Below are 21,114 nucleotides of genomic sequence, written 5' to 3'. Positions count from 1 at the left end.
CTAAGACAAACAGCAGGAAGGTGCCCCAAGGGTGCTGCCAGTCTCCCAAGCTCCTGCCCGCCATCCAGGACATGTCAGTCCTCCAGCCCACAGAGCTTGCCCAGTGCCCTGACCTCGCCCTCCCTGTCACAGGCCCTAAAGAGCCACGACCACAGCACCAAGCCCCTCTATGTCTCTGTGGGCCACAAGATGAGCCTGGAGGCAGCCGTGCGCCTGACCCATGGCTGTTGCAAGTTTCGGATCCCGGAGCCTGTGCGCCAGGTGAGTGGGCTGCCAGGTGGGTAGGCTAGCGCACGGCACCTGCTCTTCCTGTACTCCAGGGCTGAAGGTCCACAAGCACCTGTGGGAGAGTCAGTTTGGGCCACACTAGGTTCCGGAGGGGAGGAGAGGGGCCTGGAAGATGCAGAGGCCTGCCCTGCCTGGCCCGGGGTCTGCTGTGCCCCTGCACTCAGCCTTTCAGCCTCTGGCACCCTGGTTCATTGGGAAAATCAGCTGACGTCAGCTCAAATGGCAGAGTGGCCTGCCAGCCCCTGAGGGCCCAAGCTGCCCAGCTGGCCTGGGAGGGAGCGGCCGTCCTCAGCTGGGGGGGCCCTGCAGGGCTGCTGGGCACTGCTGAGGAATACTTGGGCCAGGGATGCAATCAGGAGACTCCAGGGTGTGGCCACGCCAGGCACCCAGCACCTAACTTGGGGCCCAGGGGGATCAGAACTCTGGTGAACGAGTCGGCTCAGCTAACCTCATGCAGGATGCCCTTGGGCCACCTTGGTGGTCTTGGCCATGACAAGGTGCAGAGCAGGTGCAAGTCCCAGGGAAGCCCATGAGGCAGGGATCTGTGAGAAGCTGTCCTCAGGGAGAGGCCTGCTGGAAGAGGAGGAAGGGCAGTCCAGGCCTGAGGACCAGCATTTGCAAAGGCCCTTGGGCAGGAAGGAGTTTGATTCCAGAAACTCAGAGGAACTTGTGGCTGGAGCCCCGGCGGGGGTGAGCGGGTGGAAGCCTGTGTGCATTGCAGGGGGCAGAACTTCAGGTTTACCACAGGGCCTTGGATGTGAGTCGGGAGGGGACATCATCAGATTTGCCTTCCCATCAGGGACTGTACGTCGCCTGCTGCACCGTGTGTCCCTGAGGCCTGTGCTGCGTCAGCTAGAGGCAACCTGGCCTAGGTGCCACAGGCCCGCTCGGTCCTCTCAGCTCAGCACCAGCTGGTGACACCGCAAACCTGAGGGTCCTGGCTCTGCCTCGACCACCCCAAGAGCCCCGTAGCCCCCACCTCGGGGTTTGGGGCCCCCCGGCTGCTGTGTGCAGGGAAGCCTCCAGGTGGCAGCAGCAGCACGCACGCGGCTGTGGCTCTCGGCCCCGCCAGCAGCTCTCGGCTGCGCAGAGTCAAGGCCTCTAGGGTGGTTTCCAGGGTGGACTTGTAAGTGTCCACTTTCTAAGTGTCCACCAGCCTCAGCCTCCTTCCCTCCCCGTACAGGGTTCGTAGGTGCACAAGCCTGTGACATATCCTGGCCCCAGGAAGCCTTTCCTCCCCCATTCCCATCCACCTGTGCGACCCTGTGAGGGGTGGGGTGACGACCCGAGATTTCTCCGCAGGCCCTCAGTGCCAGGGACTCGGCTGAGCTGGTATGGTGGGCAGGTCTCTGTCCCTTCTGAGTCTCGTCTTGCCCCAGAGTGGATGATAGCTGTGTCCTTGCAGGTGGGGGGATGCCCTATAAAGTGCCGTGAACCCCTCAAAGGTGGGCAAGGACTGTGTGTCTGCCCTAGAGAAAAGCCAGACGTCTGCACCCAGGAGCCCACCAACCCCATCGCTTCCAGGAATGAGGTGTGGCACTGTCCAGTGGCACTGGTTATCTCTTGGTCCATCTTCTTCCTTGGCCCACTCACCTGTGTACACTTTGCCCTCCTGACTACTTCTGTAAGCTCTGAGGAGAAGCTGAGAGAGCGACTTAGGGCCTGTTCCGTTGGTCACAGGCCCACTGCCCCCAGCTCCCGGGCCAGGCCGGGCCAGGTTGCTGCAGGGGAAGGCGGGAGGTGCTGCCTCGCGTCTCCGGGGCCTTTCTCCGGGAGCACCGTGCCGCCCACCCTGCCCGCTTGCCCGTTCACTCTGAAGTAGAAACAGTCGGGAGGATTAGCTGTTGTGTCCTGTAGTCACACGGCCCGAAGCGGGGCTGAGCCATCTGAGCCGGGATCAGGGGCCTCCCTGAGGCCAGGCCCCCTGGAACGGGGAGAGCCTGTGGGAGAACCTGAGCCTCAAGGTCCTGGGGGCCCCACTCAGGCCTGATCCCCTCTCCCCAGGGTGTGCCCTGATCCCAGCCTGTGGCCCACAAGCCCCCTTTCATTCCGGTGACTCTGCAGAACTTTCCAGACACTTCTCCAGGGACAGAGGTTGCAGCTGACACTAGCCAGGGAGCCAGATGAACCAAAAGTGAGGACAGACAAGCTGGGCTGAGGACAGCCTTCAGAGAAGAGGGCTTTAGCAGAGAAACTGTTGGCTCAAGCAAAACCTACAAGGACGCACAAGCTATAAACCCACTGAAAGCCAACTGAAACAGGAGCGAGGCACCCAGCCCATTTCCTCAGACCCTTCGGGGACGTGCTGTCAAGCACCCCGACCAGGGGGCCTGACATCCTGGCACCCACGCATGATGGGGCTGCTGCTCCTTGTCCCTAAGGCTGGGCCTCCGTGGGCTTTTCCAGGAGAGGCCACCCTATTGGGTGGGGACTGGTCCAGAGGCCAGCTTGGGACCCCAGCCATCCCCTCTCACTTGAGCCATCCCTTTCTTCAGGCTGACATCCGCTCCCGAGACTACATCCGCAGGACCCTGGGAGTCCAAGAGGCCCCTGCCTTGCGGCTGGAAAGGTGAGTGCTGGGGTGGCTGGGTCATGCCCCCGCGGGGCCACTTCTGGTGGCTGGGCCTCTCTCAGCGGTGGCGCTGTGGCTCAGGCCAGACAGGCATGGCCAGGCAGGGGGCGCAGGGTTCCTGAGGGGACAGGAGAAGAGCCAGCAGAATGCTAGGGGCCAGTGTGGACTCCATGTTCAGTGGAAACTGTCCAGCAACCCCCAAAGCCCACCTCCCACCAGGGCGCCCCCTGCTCACCTTGGTCTATTTATCTGTGAGGCACTGGGGTGTCGTGGTCTCCACAGAAATAGTGAGGGAGTCAGATGGTCCCGGTTCATGCCCTGGCTCTGCACCTGCTGTGTCGTTTATGCTCTCAAAGCCTGTTTCTTCACCTGTGTGGTGTGCACGGTGATTCTCATCCCACTGTGTTGTGGTACAGTCACAGCCAGCAGTGACTGGTTACTTAATCCTAATGGCACTTACCGTGAGACAGGCATGTGATCACTTTGCCAGTGAAGAGACTGAGACAGCGAGGTTTCCGTTGGCGGCTTGGACATCAGGCCCATCCTCTCCCACCAGGAGTCCTTGCAAGCATGACATTTCCTTTGTGTTCCCTTCTCCTCCAAGCCCGTGCTGGCCTGGGCCTGGCTGAGCTGCTTTGAGAACTGTGGGAAGGTGTGGCTGGGACCCCTGAACTCTCCCAGGGGTGGGGACTGGCTGTCGGGATCTGCCTTGCCCTCTGGCCTGGGCTCTCGCACCCCTGAGGATCCAGGTCAACACAGCTTCCAGGGACCACCTGGGGATCGAGGGGGGCTCTGACGTTTGATGCTGTCCTTTCTTGATGTCATTACCAGGAGCAAGAAGGCACAGAAGCCAAAGGCGTGCCCCCAGGGAGTCTCAGAAGAGCCCGCAGGTAAGGACAGGCCCCTCAAAGCCCACAGACGAAACCCCAGGACACACTGGAAAGCCCCAGGCCCAGGTGCCCAGGGGCAGTAGGGCTAAGGCTGGGGCTGGCACTGAGCTGGATGCCAGGAAGACTCTTGGGCCGCCTGTGGCCCTGCTCCAGCTCGTCTGTAGGGACTGGGGGAGCAGCCCCCACAGCAGGTGGGGCACCCCGGCCCGAGGACATGGTGACGCAGAAGGCACAGCCCTGCTTGGATGGACTGGGGTGGCCACCTTTCCATTCCACGGTCATGAGGCCCGGGGGCCTGGAGAGAGCTCAGTGGAAGACAGAGCTCACACGGCAGAGCGCCAGGCCCAGAGAGCACATGACGTTAATTTCTCAGGAGCACAGGAAGGGATTCAGAGTTCATAGGGGATTTTCTGGTGTTTTTTTGTTTTGTTCTGAAAGCGCCCAGGTGGGCTCACAGCTGCCAGACTGCACATACATGCACACCTTCTCCTTGCCCATCTTCTCCTCTGAGTACATGTGCTGCTTTCACTTCGTGTTTGTTTATAAACAAGCACGTCCCTCCCTGCCGACCAGCTACACTGAGCCGCTTCTGCCCTGGCCAGGGAGGGACCAGACTGGGGTGGCTGCTGTCAGGCTTGGTCCCTGGCTGCCCAGCCGGTCTCCAGCCTGCCTGCTGCTGGGACGTGCAGGGCCAGGAGGAGGGGAGAAGAGCAGCGTCTGAGCCTGGAAAAGGCTGAGGGTGGGGGGACATACAGGGGCAGTCCGGGCTGCAGGGGTGGGGTGCCAGACAGAGGGCCGGCACCCGTACCCAAGTAGATGGGTGTTGGGATCTGCTGTCCTGGCCACGGGCCCTGAGGGCGGGCAGCCCACTGTGTTCAAGTGCCAATAGCTCTCCCCTGTTCCTGTCAACCCGATGCACTCCCCCCCTGCCAGCCTCTTCACCCAGAGGCCCAGCCTCAAAACGCGTCTCCGCTGTGGGAGGGCAGCCCTGACTCTGGCCCCCTGCCTGGCCACTCCTCTTGGTGTGAGCTAGAGTCCCCGGGAGGCACACGGCCCCACCCACAGCCCCTGGGTGCCTCACAAGCAGCCCCAGTCCCCCACCTCCTCCCAGCTCATCCCCAGGTTCCCTAAGGACTCTGGAATCTTTGCTGAGGGGAGTGAAGAATCCTCGGAGGCAAGCCTTTCTTGCCGTTTATCCTGCCTCTCAAGAAGGAGCTGCCTGTCATGGTTTGACAGCCTGGGATGGAGGCCCCGGGTCCCAGCGCTCCTTCCACGCCCCGCTCTGGTGTCTCTCCTTTCATTCAGAATGAGAAGGGAGCTCTCTTCCAGGGCCTGGGCTCCTGGAAGAAGCAAAGGGGACAAGTAAGCAAGGCAGCCAGCTATTTGGGGTCAGCTGTCCCCCTTCCCCTCCCACTTAACCCGTGTTCCCAAAACCCTTTGTAAGGCGAGGCCAGGGGCTGCCCCACATGGTAGTAGTAGCCCCTAGTCAGGACATTGCAGTAGGAAGCGGGGCCATTCCAGGGCAGGGGGGCTTTGGGGTACAGAGGGCCTCCTGGGGCCAGGTGGGCTGCTGGGTGCCACCCACATGCTTATGGGCTCCACTGGATGGCCCACTGGGCTCGGCAGCTTCCGGCATGTTCCACAGGTACCTTCAAGGGGCCTCCTTCAGGCAGGAAGGCCTATCCCAGGTTCTGATCTGTGGTCCTCCCCAGGTGTCCTCGCTGGCACATCTTTTTTCTCACCTCAGCTTCTACTGTCCACCCAATCCTGAGACTGAGAAAAACACCTGCTCTTCACAGCCAGTGGTACACAGGGAACCCCAGCTCACCCCACCCTCCCTAGCAGGCCCTGGGCCTTCTGCCCACTCACCCCAGGCTCTGGGATGCTGTGCCTGTTTAGAACCTGCACCTCGGTACCTGCGGCTTTTGGCTCCCCTGTGCCGGCAGTGCCCCAGCTCTCCCTGCCTCTGGACTGAGGCACGGGTCTGTGTCCTGGGAGAGAAGGTGGAATGTGGCATCTGATGGTGCTTCGAGAGGGACCGGTCCTCCCTCTCAGAACCTGTTTTCTTGCGGGGATACAAGCACCTGCTTAGTCCAGTTGGGGGATTGAGTGTGAGGATCCACGTGGAGTCCCTGCCGGCGGTGGCACAGTCCGTTCCCAGTTAATGAAGGATGGGGGGCGTCCAGCACCAGCTGGGCTCCACGCCGAGACATTAGTGGTCAGAGGCAGGGACAGCGTGGAGTCCCGTCTGAGGTGTGCAGGAGCACGGGGCCATGGCGGAACCATCTCCCTGAAATCCCTGATGGTCACTGGGCACAAACAGGCCTGGGCAGGGTCCCACTGGGGGGTCACAGCTGGATTAAGTGCAGCCATAGTCCTGGGGGCTGCCCAAGGACAAGGGAAATAGTGTCACTTGCCTGGGGTCCCAGGCAGCTGCTGCCTCTTTCACACCCCTGCCGAGTACAGGGGTGCTGAGCCACCCCAGATGTGCCCCGAGCCTGGTGCCCAGGACTCTGTGCCAGGGTGGCCCTCAGGAGACTCCGTCCCAGCCTACCACCCACGCAGAGCCTGCCTGGCGCTCCACAACCACTGCCCTCCTAACTTCTTCCAGGTCTCTTCCTGCCCAGAGTTCATCAGGACCAGGGCGTTCGGGGGACTTAGGAGCGCAGGATGGAAGCCAGGCAGAGCTGGCTGGGCCTGACGGCTTTGTACTGACTGGCCTTGGGCAAAGCTTCGAGCCTGTAGTGGGGATCATACCTGTGCTCTCTCCCCGGACAGCTGCAGCCCTGTGTGGAGTGGCCGTGGCACAGAACCTGGCACGCAGTCAGTCCTTTCAAAGAAAGTGACAAGGTTTGGAGAAGTGGGGCCCACAGGGGCCAAGGTTTGATGGTCATCAGTCTGCAAGGCTGTGCTAACTGCACCAATGGGAAGGGAGAAACAGGAAGTAAAGGTCCTCCTTTCCTACCGAGCTCCTTCCACCACCCCAAGCCGCCAGAATGCAGGTTCCGCAAGGGCTGGGCAGGAAGGACCGTGACTCCCCGGCCCCAACTGCACCTTCCCCTTCAACGCCTGCCCCACGCACATGCCAACAGGAGAGCTTCCCATGGTGCCGGGAGGCTCAGGGTGATGTCCGCAGCAGCATCCCCTGGGGACCCATCTCTAAGACAGGCACAGAGATGGCCGAGACCTCCTACTGGGGTGGGACTGGGGCTCTGCTTAATGCCACTGCTTCCTCACTGACCAGAGGAGTCAAGTGGGCCCCCTGGGCTGAGGCATGGACTGCTGTGGGGTCCCTCATCCCCATCCCCTCTACTTCAGTGAGAAGCAGACAGCCTGAGATCAGTTTGCAGACAGCTAAAAACCTGAGTGGTTTTTGTTTGTTTCAAGGTTAAAGTCATGTAACAAGTCACCATTTTAACATCTTTAAGTGTACTGTTAATTGGCTTTTAGTATATTCAGAATCTTGTGCAGGCACACCACTATCTAGTTCCAGAACTTTTTCATCCCGTATCCATTAGCAGTCACTCTCCTCCACCCCTCCCCCCTGCCCCAGCCCCTGGCAACCACTAATGGGCTTCCTGTTTCTGTGGACTTGCTGATTCTGGGTACCTCATAGGAATGGAGTCACACAAAGTATGTGACCTTTATGTCTGGCGTCTCTCCTTAGCATGATGTTTTCAAGGTTCATCTGTGTTGTAACATGGATCAGTACTTTTTTTTATGGCCAAATAATATTCTGTTGTATGGATAGGCCACATTTTGTTTATCCATTCATCTACTGATGAATATTTGGATTATTTGGGGCTATGGTAAATAATGCTGCTATGCGAATCGACGTACAAGTTTTTGTGTGAACTTAAGTTTTTAGTTCTCTTGGGAGTGGAATTTCATGGTAACTCTCTGTTTAACTTTTTGAGGAATAGCCGTACTATTTTCATACTGTTTTCCACGGTGGCTGCACCTTTTTACAACCCCACCAGCAACACAGGGTTCTAAGTTCTCCACATCCTCACCGACACTTGTAATTGTCTGTCTTTTTGATTCTGGCTATGCTAGCGTATGTGAAATGGTATCTCATTGTGGTTTTGATTTGTATTCCCCTAATGACTAATGATGTTGAGCCCCTTTTCATGTGCGTATTGGCTGTTTGTATGTCTTCCTGGGAGAAATGTCCACTCAAATTCTTTGCTATTTTTAAAATTGGGTTGTTTGTCTTTCTGTCATTGAGTTGTACGAGTTCTGTATATGTCCTGGGTACCAGACCCCTTTCAGCTATATAATTTACAAATAGGTTCTCCCATTTTTTGGGTTGTCTTTTCATTTTCTTGATAACGTCCTTTGAATGAAAGTTTTAAAATCTGATGAAATCCAGTTTATCTGTTTTTCACTTGTTGCCTGTGCTTTTGGTGTCATAACGAAGAAACCATTGCCTAATCTGATGTCACAAAGATTTCCTCCTATGTTTTCTTCTAAGAGTTTAATAGTTACAGCTCTTACATTTAGATCTTTGACGCATTTTGAGGTAATTTTTGTATATGGATATTTGGGTCTCTTGCAATTCCATATGAATTTTAGAACCAGCTTGTCCATTTCTGTCCCCAAAATGGCAGTTGGAATTTTGATAGTGATTGCACTGATCAATTCGTAGAGCATTTCTGTCTTTTTTTTTAATAAGTTATTTTAAAAAATAAATTCATTTTATTTATTTATTTTTGGCTGCTTTGGGTCTTCGTTGCTGAGCGTGGGCTTCTCTCTAGTTGCAGCGAGCGGGGGCTACTCTTCGTTGCAGTGCATGGGCTTCTCTTATTGCAGAGCACAGGCTCTAGGTGCACGGGCTTCAGTAGTTGTGGCACACAGGCTCAGTAGTTGTGGCTCATGGGCTCTGGAGCACAGGCTCAGTAGTTGTGGCACACAGCTTAGTTGCTCCACAACATACAGGATCTTCCCGGACCAGGGCTCGAACCCATGTCCCCTGCATTGGCAGGCGGACTCTTAACCACTGCGCCACCAGGGAAGCCCTGAGCATTGCTGTCTTAAAAATATTATGTCTTCAAATCACTGAACACAGGGTCTTTTCACTCATTTAGATCTTCTTTAATTTCCTTCAATGATGTTTTGTAACTTTCATTGTACATGCCCTGTACGTCCTTTGGTAAAATTTATTACTGAGTATTTTATTCTGTTTGATGCTATTGTAAATGGAATTGTTTTATTCATTTTATTTTTCGATTGTTCATTGCTAGTGTATAAAAATACAATTGATTTTTGTATCTGGCAACTTTGCTGTATTCATTTATTAGCTCTAATTGTGTGTGTGTGTGTTCTTTAAGGGTTTTATATATCAGATCATGTCTTATGTGAATATAGTTTCACTTTTATTTCTTCCTTTCCAATCTGAATGCCTTTTATATCTTGTTCTTGCCTGGTTGTCCTGGCTGGAACCTCCAGTGCAATGTTGAATGGAAGTAGGGAGAGTGGACGTCCTTGTCTGGTGCCTGATCTTAGGGGGAAAGCTTCACTAGAGTATGATGTTAGCTGTGGGTTTTCCATAGATGCCCTTGATCAGGTTGAGGAAGAGCCTTCTATTCCTAGTTTCTCTGTGTTTTTATCATGAAAGGATGTTGGATTTATCAAATGCTTTTTCTGCACTTATTGAAATGATCATTTCCCTTCATTCTGTTAATGTGGTGTGTTATATTGATTGACTTTCATATTTTGAGCCACTGTTGAATTTATGGAATAAATCCTTCTCAGTCATGGTGTATAATCCTTTTACTAAGCTGCTGAATTTGATTTCCTAGTATTTTGTTGAGGATTTTTACATCTGTATTCATAAGGTATACTGGTCTGTACTTTTCTTGTGATGTCTTTGTCTGGCTTTGATATGAGGGTAGTACTGGCTTCTTAGAATAGTTAGGAAGTGTTCCCTCCTCTGAGAAGGATTGGTGTTGATTCTTGTTAAACCTTTGGTAAAATCACCTGTGAAGCCAGCTGGCTCTGTGCTTATCTTTGTTGGGAGGGGTTTTGATTACTGATTCACTCTCTTTATTTGTTATAGGTCTATGAAGATTTTCTATTTTCTTCTTCAATCAGTTGGTAGTTTGTGTGTTTCTAGGAATTTGTCCATTTCATCCAGATTATCCAATGTGTTGGCCTACAATTGTTTGTGATATTTTCTATTTCCATAAAGTTGGTAGTAGTGTCTCCACTTTGCTTATTGACTTTAGTGGGTTAGTCTGGCTGTGAGTGGTTTTTCTAAGGAGCCCTCTCCCCACCCCCAAGATGCCACTGTTAGTGCCCCTGGCTTGAGTGGGGAGTGGGAGGGCAGAGTCACCTGCAAGATTCAGAGGGTCACGACTCAACCTACCTCTGCTTTCAAGGGTTTCCAGCTCTTCCCACAAGCCCCAAAGGGTGTAAATCCCACCCCATCAGAAACTAATTATGGCCCCAATAAATCCTGGGCCTGACCTCAGTGGGGGAGGAGGGTTCCAGGAGAACCAGTTGGAGGATAGCAGAGACGTTGTATAACCCTGGGTGGGCTGAGTGGTGGGGTTAAGCCTGGCATGGAAGGCTTGTGGGTAGAGGTGGGAGCGTTTGAACCTTAAAGGGACGAGAGTTTCAGCTACAGCCTGATGGAAGAGAATCTGCAGCAGTGGGCAGTGCCACTGGCCCCTTAGCCCTGTCTACTGGCTACACCAAGGCCGTATCAGAGATAAGATGAAGAGGTAGAGCATGTCAGCAGCTTGCTGGGACCCCTGGCTCACCCCAGGGTGGTGGGTGTGGCTATAGCCCTGAGCATCTCGGAGGGATGGACCATGCTGGGAGTTCATGTGGAGGGGTTGGGGAGGCTGGGGGAGTGCAGAAGCAACTAGAAGGGGCTGAGGTGGTGCCTGGGGACCTACTGGCTGGGGTCATTCATGGGAGAGCGGGAAAGCAGTGGGATTGGGAATGGGGAGGGGGCTTGGGGGTGGCATGTCCTGCCCACCTCTACCCCCCACCCCCAGAGGCTCTACCCTGCAGAAGGCTACACGGGAGCCCTAAGTGCAGTGGTGTCTGGGCTTCTTCTCACAGAACCTTAAAAATAGGGCCAAGATGATATCCATCTTCACAGATCACAGCCCACCCCAGAACCAAGAATAAATCTCGAAACACTCAATAATTCAAGTTGGATCCAAATAGATTTTTCTGTTAGCCTGGCAGCCTCTGTGCCCTTTCCCTGGGTCCCCAGGGGCTGAGCCTGAGATGCTCCCACGAGGTGGTGGGCTGGCCTGACCATTGCAGGTCACACCCAGGCCCCTCAGGTCACCCGCCTCCAGGACCCCAGTATGCCCACGCTCCCCTCACCTGGAGCAGTCAGGAATAGAGGACACCCAGGGCTGGGAGTCCTTTATGATCAGGTCGAGGAGGCCCAGCCATGTTCCTAGCTGTCCCAAGGATACCTCCCTTGCCCCCCTACTTTCTGATCACAGGCATTGGCCTGTTTGAGCTTGGGTCTGAGCCAGGCTTCTTGGCCCCTTTGACCACACCTCCCCTCCCCTCTTAGGCTCCTGGGGTCTCAACTCTCCAAGGCTCAAGGGCCAGCCTGGGCTCCAGGGGAGCAAATCCCCCCACTTAGGCCCCAGTCACTGGTGCACACACACCCCTCAGGGTCTGCATTCCTGCCTCCTCCTGGAAGGGTCCCTAAAGGGGCTTCACCTCAGGCTCTGTGGCCTGGCGTGAACAGCTGGGGACAAGGAAGCAGGGCCAAGCTTCCCGCCCAAGGCCTCTGCACTTGTTGGGGGTGGGGGGCTCCTCATTGGTCTGGCCCACACACTGCAGGTTTGGCCCAGCCCCAGCAGTCCCTGTTGCACTGCCCTGGCCAGGCCTGAGTGGAGTTTTACCAAATTATTAATTAAAGACACAGGCGTGCGGCAGCTCTGACATCCAAATGAATAACACACTGGGTAATTAGGAGAGGTGTCAGGGAAATGAGGGAGCATGGCCCGCTATCCCCAATTCACCTCCCTGGGAAGCAGGAGCAACTTCTCCGTTTCCTACCACGATGGGCGACACTGGAGGCGGGGTAGGGAGTGCAGGCCAGAAGGGCCAGGGCACAGCTGTTGCTTGTGGACAGGGCTGGGTCCTCCCCAGTCTGGTTGCTCTCCACCCAACCGGGAGAAGACCTGAGAACAGGGCAGGGAAGGCGGGAGGTGGGCTAATGGAAGAAGGATGCAGTCCCAAGACAGATAGGCAAGCCGACCTGGAGCGACTAAGAAAGATACTGGAGGAGACCGCTGGAGGCCCGTGGCGGGGCAGGGGAGGAAGGATCCAGACCCGACTCCAGCACACGGGGGGTCCTGCCCTGGAAGAGGAGACAGCTCCCTAGGCCCTTCCTTGGGGCTGCAGGGGCCTGATAGAGAGCTGGGAGTAGAGAGCAGGCTGGAGTAGTTTTGTCTTTTAGTTATTACTTAAATTGCACTGGTGTTTTGGTGTTCATTTCTTTTTTTTAATCAAGGTTATAAACGTACTTAGTTTAAATAGTCAAATAGTTCTATAAGACTTGTAATGAAAACCCAGTAGCTCCTTATCCACCCACCCCTCTCCTCTCCTGACTTCCCCTGCTCAGAGGCAAAATTTTGTTATTTTAGTTTTCTTTGGTGTGGGGGTTTTTCATATTTACTTCTCAATAACATGCTAATGCTGCCTTTCTTTTTTTTCTTTTTCTGTTTTTTTAGATTTAGAAATTATCCATTGACTTTCTGCCATGGAGGTTGAGAGTTTGTTCCCTCTCACGTAGCCTCTTATACACTTTCCTTCCACCCATCTTCTCATTTTCATTGAATCAGAATTCAGTGCCTGCGTTATTCTTTCTTTGCATGTACTGTTCGTAGCTGAGTAATGTAATGTAATTACATCTCCTTTTTTGTACAACCTCTTGTTTTTCCTGCACTTGATAATTGCCTCATGTTTTGGATTTGGTTTATTTTCTGTGTATCCATTACTTATTCCCAAACCCTGCAATGGAAATATAAATCTCTTTTTGGTACATTCAAAGCATCAGGCCATCTTGAATTTATTTTTTTCTTGGAGCCTGTGGTAGCCAGCTTCCAAGATGGCCTCCTGGGGCTGGTGTAGCCCTATGGCCACACTGAACAAGGTCCGTCTGTGTGACCAATGGAGGTGCAAAAGTGAGAGTGTGTCATTTCTGATACTAGGCCTAAAACACATTGGGACTTTTGTCTTGATGGTGCCCCCTCCCTCTCTCTTCCCCCCCTCATCATTCACTTTGAGAGAAGTCAGCTGCTGTGTTATAAACTGCTCTGTGAAGTCCACGTGGCAGAGAACTGAGCCCACCTGCCCGTCACCGTGTGAGGGAGCCATCTTGGAAGTGCACCCTCCAGCCCTGCTCAAACCTTCAGATGCCCCCAGCCCTGGCTGTCATCTGACTGCAGCCTCATGAGAGACCCTGGGACAGAACCAGCTAGCCAGTCTGCTTCCAGGTTCCTATCCCTCAGAAACTGTGAGATAATAGACCTTTGTTCTGGAATAATACTTTTATGCAGCAAAACATAACTAATACAGAGCCACTCTTCCCGTGCCCACCTGTCTTGGTTGTCTTGTATACCTGGTTCACATCCGTCTCCAGGGACCTCTCTCCACCCTCGTTTTGCTCCTGCTCCTTGTTATAATGGTATGCGTCATCTAGTGTCTTCTTGAGAACTACAGCCCTACCCTAGCCCCACCGTAGAAACTGGGGAGACCTTGGAAAGGGGCTTTTTTAAGTACCCAGAAGAGTCCTTGTTTCTAAGGCACAAGGACACCACAACATCTTTCAGGAGTCTGTCAATAGCCTCAAGATGAGCCACATTGTTCTGTGTCTCCCAGTTGGGTGGGAAATCTGTTCCCTCCTCTGGGCCTGCAGTGCTGTGTGGGGCAAGGCCACCGCTGTCCACGGTGCTGAACTCAACGCGGTCATGTCGGCCTCGGGTGCCAGCCCCAGATGCTGGGTGGCCTCGGCTCTAGCTTTCCTCTTCTTCCACCCAGATCCCCTCTGTCTAGGCCTCGCCTTTCTGCACTAGGCTGTCTTCCTGCTCAGGGCTCCTTCTCGCTCTTGTAAGCAGACCCCACATGGGCTCTGCAGACAGGCTTGAATCCTGAAGTAAGAGCCTGTAGGTGTTTGAGCTGAGAACTCTCCAGATTACATGTGACAGAAGCAAACTTAAACCACCTTAAGCAAATAATAGGGGCTTGTTAGTTCACTCCAGGGCAGAGCTGGCTATGAGTGGCCTGGCTGCAACACACGTCTACCTTCTCCCTCTGTGCCGTTCCCAGGGGGCCTCCCCTCTGGGTGCTGGATGGCTGGCAGCAGCCCCAGGCTTACTTTCTCCCCTGTGGTGTTCCCAGGCAAAGTGCAGCCTCTGTGCTAAAGGCTCCATCAAAAGCCCCAGGCCCTGGGTTCTGGATGGACTGTGATCACTGCTTAATTTTATCACTGTGGCTGGAGGGGAGGGGGGACCACGTGTCCAGCCTGGAGCCAGGGAGTGGAGTCAGCCACAGCCCATGTCATGGAGGGGCGTTCCTCAGTGGACAGACCACTGTCACCAGAAGAAGGCACACCTGGTTGGGGAAACTGAGGGGAGGGGACTCCAGGCTCTCTGAGGATGCTCTGTTCCCAAGGCCCTAAGAAAGCACCGTCTCTTCCCAGCAGTGCCCCATCTTGTCTCCGGGCAATTCTCTTCCCATACCAGCAGGGAATGGCATGATTAAGGCTCCATTATTAACTTGCCAATCTTGTTTCTGGGGCACAGATGCTGACGGCTTAGGGGACCCAGTTGGCATATAACGAGGTCTCTGTGACAAATTACTTGGGTGTCAGTTAACTATCTAGAGAAATGTCAAGCGGGATCTGTCATGCTGGTGGTGAGGGACAGCCAATTAACCCGGAGTGGTTAATCCAATCCACGCAATAGCCTGCCTCAGCCTCCGGCAGGGCTGGGAATGAGGAAGAAGGCCTAGGGTGTGGGGTAGGCGGGGCCTGGCCTCCATCTCCCTGGGACACACTTCTGCAGTCACACTGGGGTACTCAGCACATGGCTCTTGCCTTGCAACCTGACTCTGTCCATTCTTTCATTCATTCCACAGCCACCTGCTGGGTTAGGCCTGAACTGGTCACTGCTGGTCAGGGGGTGGGACAGTGCTGGGGAAGGACAAATGTGCAGACAGGTGTCCATGACTTGCGTGGTCTCCACAGGATCCAATATGGATAAGAGTATCCTCAGGGAAGGGTAAACTCTATAAAGGGTTGAGGGCAAGGCAGGGAGGTGAAGGAGGAGTGGCCAGGTCCTGGGTGGCAGTCAGGTGGAGGGCACCCAGGACAACGCAGACACAGAACAGTACCCCGGTCCCAGTGCTCGGAGCCTTTGGCAATCAACTGGCAGACCTGAGCACAATCCAGCTACCCGACCCTGAGCCATAAGACTTGGAGACAGTTTCTTCAAACTTTTCTAAGCCTGTTTTCTCACCTGTAAAATGGGGCTAAAAACCCCCAGTTCCCAGGAATGTTGTGAGAGCGAATGGGGCCCTGTGTAGACATGCCTGGCCCAGCACAGATGCTGGCTGAATTTGGATCCCCCTCCTCCTCCCTGCAGGTGAAGCCTTGGTCCCCAGCTCACTAGTGGGAGGCTCAGATGGAGCACGTGCTGGGGAGAGGCACAGGATGAGGCGCGCAGCCTGGGAGGAGAGGGGCATCCTGGAGGGGTGGTGTGGGCTGGCCAGCGGGGGCAGGGTTCAGGGACTCTAGCTACCCCACACGGTCACACCATGCCATTTGGGTTTTTCTTGTTTTCAGGAAAGCACACTGGTCACCTGGAGGTGGGTCCCTCTGGTGAGGACCAGTGACCATGCTCTGATCCTACCCTCTTCCCATGCCCCTGCCCGCACCATCCCCCCACCTGGCCCTCCCCTCTGGTAGTGGTGACCCCCCCACCCCACCCTGTGGTAGCCCCCACCCCATGTCTGCTCGGCAGGTGATTGGCAGCTGCCACTTCCCAGCCCCCCAGCTACAGCGCCTCATGCTTATTCATGACACTGACATATGGCACCTCCGTGGGGGGGGGATCGGAGGGAGCTGCCAATTGTGATAGTGCAGCGTGTCCCCATTCGAGCCCTGCTGAAGGAAAACAAACGCAAGATGTGAGGGGAGCAGAGGCGGCCTGGGGGCGTGCGTGTGTGTGCCTGCGCTTGCCTGCACCGCGGGGGCGCTGGGAGGAGGGGAGGAAAACAAAGGGTGAAGGTGGGGGAGAAAGGGAGGCTGTAGGGCTTGGAAGTGAGCTTTGGTTGTCATGGCTTCTGCTGTCTCAGTTAACAGGGTCCTCAGAGGCCAAGCTGTCCATCCCTCTGCCCCAGGCAGGCTGGCTCACACCAGCCTAAGACCCCTTTCACCTCTCTCCCCCTCACCTCTCAACATGGGACACTGGGCTAGAAGCCATGAACAAGATAAGTGCTCAGCAGCCAGCAGCCCCATTTGCAGATCATTGAAATGTTCTAATTCTTTCCAGAATCAGACAAATTTAGCTAATGTCAAGCCAGAGTCCATAGGGCTCCAGACTTAGCCAATTTATTTTCCTGTTTTTATTGAGGATGGAAAAGTATGTGCACTGCCCCCCAGCAGTTCCCCTCCCCCAGGCTGGTCTGGCCCTCCAGTGCTCTGCTGGCCACCCAGAGGCTACAAAGCTCTGTTCCTTGGCTGGGGAGGGCAGAGCAGAGACAAAGGCCGAGCTCTTGGGGTCCTCAGCCAGCCCCTCCTCCTGGACCCAGGGCTGGAGGCTGCTGCCATGGAAACGAGGCTCTTTGCCAACTGGCCACGTGCATCCTGGAAACAGTAGGTGATTCCAGGAGCCAGTGGGTCCAGGAACTGTGACCACCCCCCAGGAGGCCCAGCCCTAGGGTCCCTTGACCCTGCTCTGCCATCTACCCCCATTGGTTGTAAGAACTCAGGGGAGAGAGAGAAGCTTGCTGAGGGAGCCTGGGATGAGGCTGGGGCCAAGATAGAGTGAGGAGCCCCATGAGGCCCAGCCGAGGGTCCCACACTTGTACAGGAGCTGGATGCTCTGAACCGTCTTCCACAAGCCTTCACACGTGCTTTGTGCAGTGGCTGACCCTGTGGGGTCTGTCCATAGAGTCCACCAACCCCCTCACTTTAGGCCTTCCCCAGGGAGTCAGGGAGCTGTAGAAGCCTGTCCCCCAAGGGTGCAGCCTGCTAGAGAGCTGCCCATCCAGCAACTCCCCACCAGGACACTCTGATTCCAGCCTTGGACACCCTGGTCCCCAGCCCTGGTAGGCTGTCTGGGTGGCCTGACCCCCTCCTGGCCCAGCCTTGGATGAGGGGCCCCTGCCCCAGCCGAGTGTCACGTGAGCCCTGTGCCTGGCTGGCATACTCTCGTCCGGCAGGCGCAGGGCCGCTGCGCTTCAGGCACCGCTGTACATAGAGGCATCTGCTGTTCACTGTCTCCGGGCAGATGGGCTGCCAGTGAGCTAAGTGTGTGCGGGGGAAGGGGTGCCATAGGAACCCCTTCCCGCGGTAGCATGGGGGCGGGAGAGGCAGGCGCCTGCCTAGGGAGAGCGGGGAGCACACAAAAGGGAGGGGCTAGGATCGCATGGGCTCCCCGTTTGGGGTGAGGCCTGTGGTGCTGGTTCCTGGGCAAGGAAATCCCAGCAGGACCGCCGAGGGGAAGGGAAGCCTGGAAGCACTGGCCGAGGCAGGGATCCTCCTGTCACCACTGGCTGGGTAGCCTTGGGCAGGTCCCTTCCTCTCAGGGTCTGAGGGAATGAGTTTGGATTGTCTTCAGGATGCCTTCCAGTTCCTAAACCCTGAGCTTCAGCAGGATGGGGGCATCCTGCCATCTGAGGGACCTCCTGTGTGGCAGGGGAGGGGGGGATGACACACCAGCACTGTCTGCTGTGGCTCCCAGAGAGGTTAGGGTAGTGCTGTGTGAGGTTAGGGTAGTGCTGTGTGTCAGGTGAGGTCACTCTGCTGATCACTCTGCAGAGTGGGACTCAGCGCTGGCTTTTGCAGCCCTGCCTGGCCGCAACGGGAACCACGCAGTGTGGGTCCCGGCGGGTGATGGGGGCAGGATGCCGGCTGAGGTGGGAGCCCTGCCCTGATACAGACCTGGCTGCCCCAAAGCCCAGCCTGCTGGACCTGGACCTGGACCTGGGGCCCATGAAGGGGGAAGTGTGGGAAAGTCGACAAGGAAACAGCCCAAGACCACCGACAGCCTCAGAAACGCACCCATGGGGCAGCAGGAGGGCCTGGGGCAGGGGTTGGGGAGGCCCACTGGACAAACCCCAGAATCCTGCTCTGGGAAAACCTAAAGGTTCCTCATTCATAATGACGGTGAGCAGAGCCACTGGGGCCTGGCTCAGCACCCCCTCGTGTGCCAGATGCCACCCTGAGCACTTGGCACCGTGGCCTTCAGTAATCAGCCCAGTAGTGGGGGAGGCAGCCATTACCCCACTAGACAGAGGTGGAGACTGAGGCTTTGAAAGATTACGTGGCTGGCAGAGGCCTGTGGGCCAGTTGGTGGCTGAGCTGGGAATGGAGCCTGAGGCCAGCTGGCTGCACAGCCCTGATGGTCAGCTCGACCCCCTGGGCACCCTGCTGCTAGGTGCCTTGACCCTCCACAGCTCCAGAAGCCCAGGGGAGGGTGCCAGGTGCCTGGTGTCCCCTCCTCCTTCCTCCGTCCCTGGGAGGCCCCCACCCCACCCCTGCAGCCGCCTCCACCTGCCTGGCTGCAGTGACTCAGCTCAGCTGTTCCTCAGCCACTCTGCTTGCTGGTGCTTGCCTTTCTTCTTCTTTTCCAACATGTGACATTGCCACTGTGCTGTGGCACAGTGACTGCCTCTGCCCAGGACTGTCCGTGGTGGCCCCAGCTTGAGGTGGCCAAGGTGGCCAGATGGCCGGGCCTCACCCCCAGACTCTGGTCATGGGCAGAGAGACTGTCACCTCCAGAGCGGGCACAGTCCTCACCTTAGTTCCGCCTGACTTGGGCACAGTGCCAGGGGACACCTGTCCAAAGTCACCCTTCGCAGCTGCCTCAAGGACCTGTGTCCTTGACGTTGTAGGTTGGGCATCAAGAGGCCAGAAACCCTTCTAGGGAGGGTGACCTGGAGGGGATGGCCTGAGCCCCACTTTTCAAGAAAGGGGTATGAAATGGAGTATGAAATGGAGAGAGGTGTCCTGGAGAAGACTGGGGCAGGGGCATTGCCCATTGCCAAGGCGGGGGGTGGGGGGGTAAGTTACACGAAGAAGGAAGGGCTTTCCCACAGTGAAGGAAGAGCTTTCCCTCAATGAAGACTCCCTGATACTTGGGACTGTCAGTGAATTCGCTGTTTTGTTAGGTGGTGAATTCCCTGTTCCTAGGAAGATTGAAGCTGTGACATGGACAGCATTCTTCACGGGGTTGAGCCCAGTGTGGTGGAGTTGGTGGGAAGAACATTAAAAGCTGGAGTTAGACGTTTCAGGTTTGAGTCTCAGGTTTGTGTAAACTCAGGCAAGTCATTAAACCTCTCAGAGCCTCAGTCTCCTCTTCTGTAAAATGGGATTAGTATCTCCTTGACAGGCAGTATTGAGGATCCGAAGAGACAATGTAGGATAAAGCGCAATGTAAACTGCAGAGTGCACACAGATGTTTTTATATTCTGGTTCTGACCCATGCATCTTGCATCTTGAAGGTTCTCCATCTCTGAGAGCATTTTCTGCCAAAGATGGGGATGAGCCCCATCAGAAGAAATGGCCCAAACTCCAACAGAGAATTTGGGGAAGAGGAAAGGAAGCGCTTTGGGAGGTAGGAAGTCAAAAGATGAAGGGATTGTGGGACCCACCCTTCCCCTTGGGCAGGAGGGGCAGGGCAGCTTCTCCTGCCTCCTGGATTTGGAGATCTTGGGGGTCTGAGGTGCATGGGGGCCTGGGAGCCCTCAAGGAGATGGGGTGTTCATGATGCCTGGCCTTGGGGAAAAGACAATGATGGGGATACGGGAGGTGGTGGAAAGCTCTGTCTGGGCAGCCACAAGCTGACTTGGGGTTTGAGTAGCAAAAGGAGATTCGACAGCCCCATGGATGCTGGGCTTGGGCAGCTGGTTTCTCCTGCCCGAACGTCCCTTTCCACCTCACCTCTTCCTCTTCTCCCTTGCCGCCTTCTCAGTGCCCATTTCTCATGCCTCTTGGAGTGGTTGAATGGCTGGGGGCCCAAAGATGGAATCCTAGAACCTCAGAACGTGACCATACTTAGAATAGAGTCTTTGCAGATATAACCAAGTTCAGGATCTTGAGATGAGATCATCCTGGATTAGAGTGGGTCCTAAATCCAGTGTCAGGTGTCAGAAGAGAAAAGCAGAGGGAGATTTGAGACTTTGACCAAAGAGACGACTGTGTGAAGTTGGAGGCAGAGACTGGAGTGGTGCGCCCACCAGCCAAGGAACACGAAAGATGGCCAGCAGCCACTGGAGGCTGGGAGAGAGGCCTGGGATGGTTTCTCCCTCAGAGCGCAGCAGCTGCTGGGAGTTTGGGCTCTGTGAACTAAAAGGAGTTCTGGGGTGGCTGCTACCTTGTTGGTGTTCTCTGACTCCCTTGCAGTTAGAGTGGGGGAATGTGACCTGGGCTCCGCCAACCAAGATTCACCTGAACAGACTGACTCAGAAGCAGCCAACACCAGAAAGCAGATCCCCCAGCATCTCTTTTCTAGCAACGGTGGGGGTGGAAGGTCCTGGCTTCTGGGCAGCAGTGTCCTATCACGCGTGGGCTGCTGGGTCTGTGCCCAGTGGTGGAGGCCGTGTGTTTGGGGCCTTGCTCCTGGGCGTGTGGCCACTGAACAGAAACTTTCTTTGCCATTAAGCTAGCCAGAGTGTGTCCTGCTGGTTCTGAGTGGTATAAGGGGTAAGGAGACCTCTGTCCATGGGGCAGGGAGGTCATGCCCCAGAGAGAAGCTCCTAGAAGCCCTTCTCCTGCTAATCCTGGCTGGATGAGAGTTGAACTCTGCCCCAGGGACTTGTGGGAGTGGAGCTGGCCAAGAGGTCCGTGGGGGTCAGGAGGAGGACACAGCCTGGACTGGAAGCACTGCGGTCAGGACAGGGTGGCCCCCACTTTCCCCACAGCTTTTCCCTGGGCCTGGCACCCACTCTCCCCCCCTCCATCCCTCCTCAGGGCCCCTGTCCTCCCTCCCTCTGTCCTCCTTCTCTCCCCTACACCCTTCTTGGAAATGAAGTCATCTAGAAAAATAATCAAAAAATAGAAAGGAAAAAAAAAGCTAAGAAAATGGGATTTTTTTTCCCCTTCAAACATTTGGTAAGACACCTCCCACACGGATGAGTGTCCACCGGGGCCTGTTT

At 55.6% G+C, this 21,114-nt stretch overlaps 1 protein-coding gene across 8 annotated transcripts in view; it reads left to right on the top strand.

The window, feature by feature from the left end:
* Positions 1 to 21,114, top strand: part of ENDOV (endonuclease V) — a 96,646-nt gene that overhangs the window by 14,252 nt on the left and 61,280 nt on the right. For 4 of the 8 annotated variants that reach the window (XM_060080722.1, XM_060080724.1, XM_060080719.1 and 1 more), the window contains exons 6-9: positions 133 to 261; positions 2,784 to 2,857; positions 3,692 to 3,750; positions 19,462 to 19,574. In XM_060080722.1, coding sequence (XP_059936705.1) covers positions 133 to 261; positions 2,784 to 2,857; positions 3,692 to 3,750; positions 19,462 to 19,574 — 375 coding nt within the window. Of the gene's footprint in view, positions 1 to 132; positions 262 to 2,783; positions 2,858 to 3,691; positions 3,751 to 19,461; positions 20,020 to 20,362; positions 20,946 to 21,114 lie in introns of those variants that run through there. The other 4 variants (XM_060080720.1, XM_060080725.1, XM_060080721.1 and 1 more) reach the window with 4 other exon arrangements.

Source organism: Mesoplodon densirostris, chromosome 18, assembly GCF_025265405.1.
Source record: "Mesoplodon densirostris isolate mMesDen1 chromosome 18, mMesDen1 primary haplotype, whole genome shotgun sequence".
NCBI lineage: Eukaryota > Metazoa > Chordata > Mammalia > Artiodactyla > Ziphiidae > Mesoplodon > Mesoplodon densirostris.
Note: the sequence above shows the minus strand (reverse complement) of the source record. Positions and strands in the feature narration are given on the sequence as shown.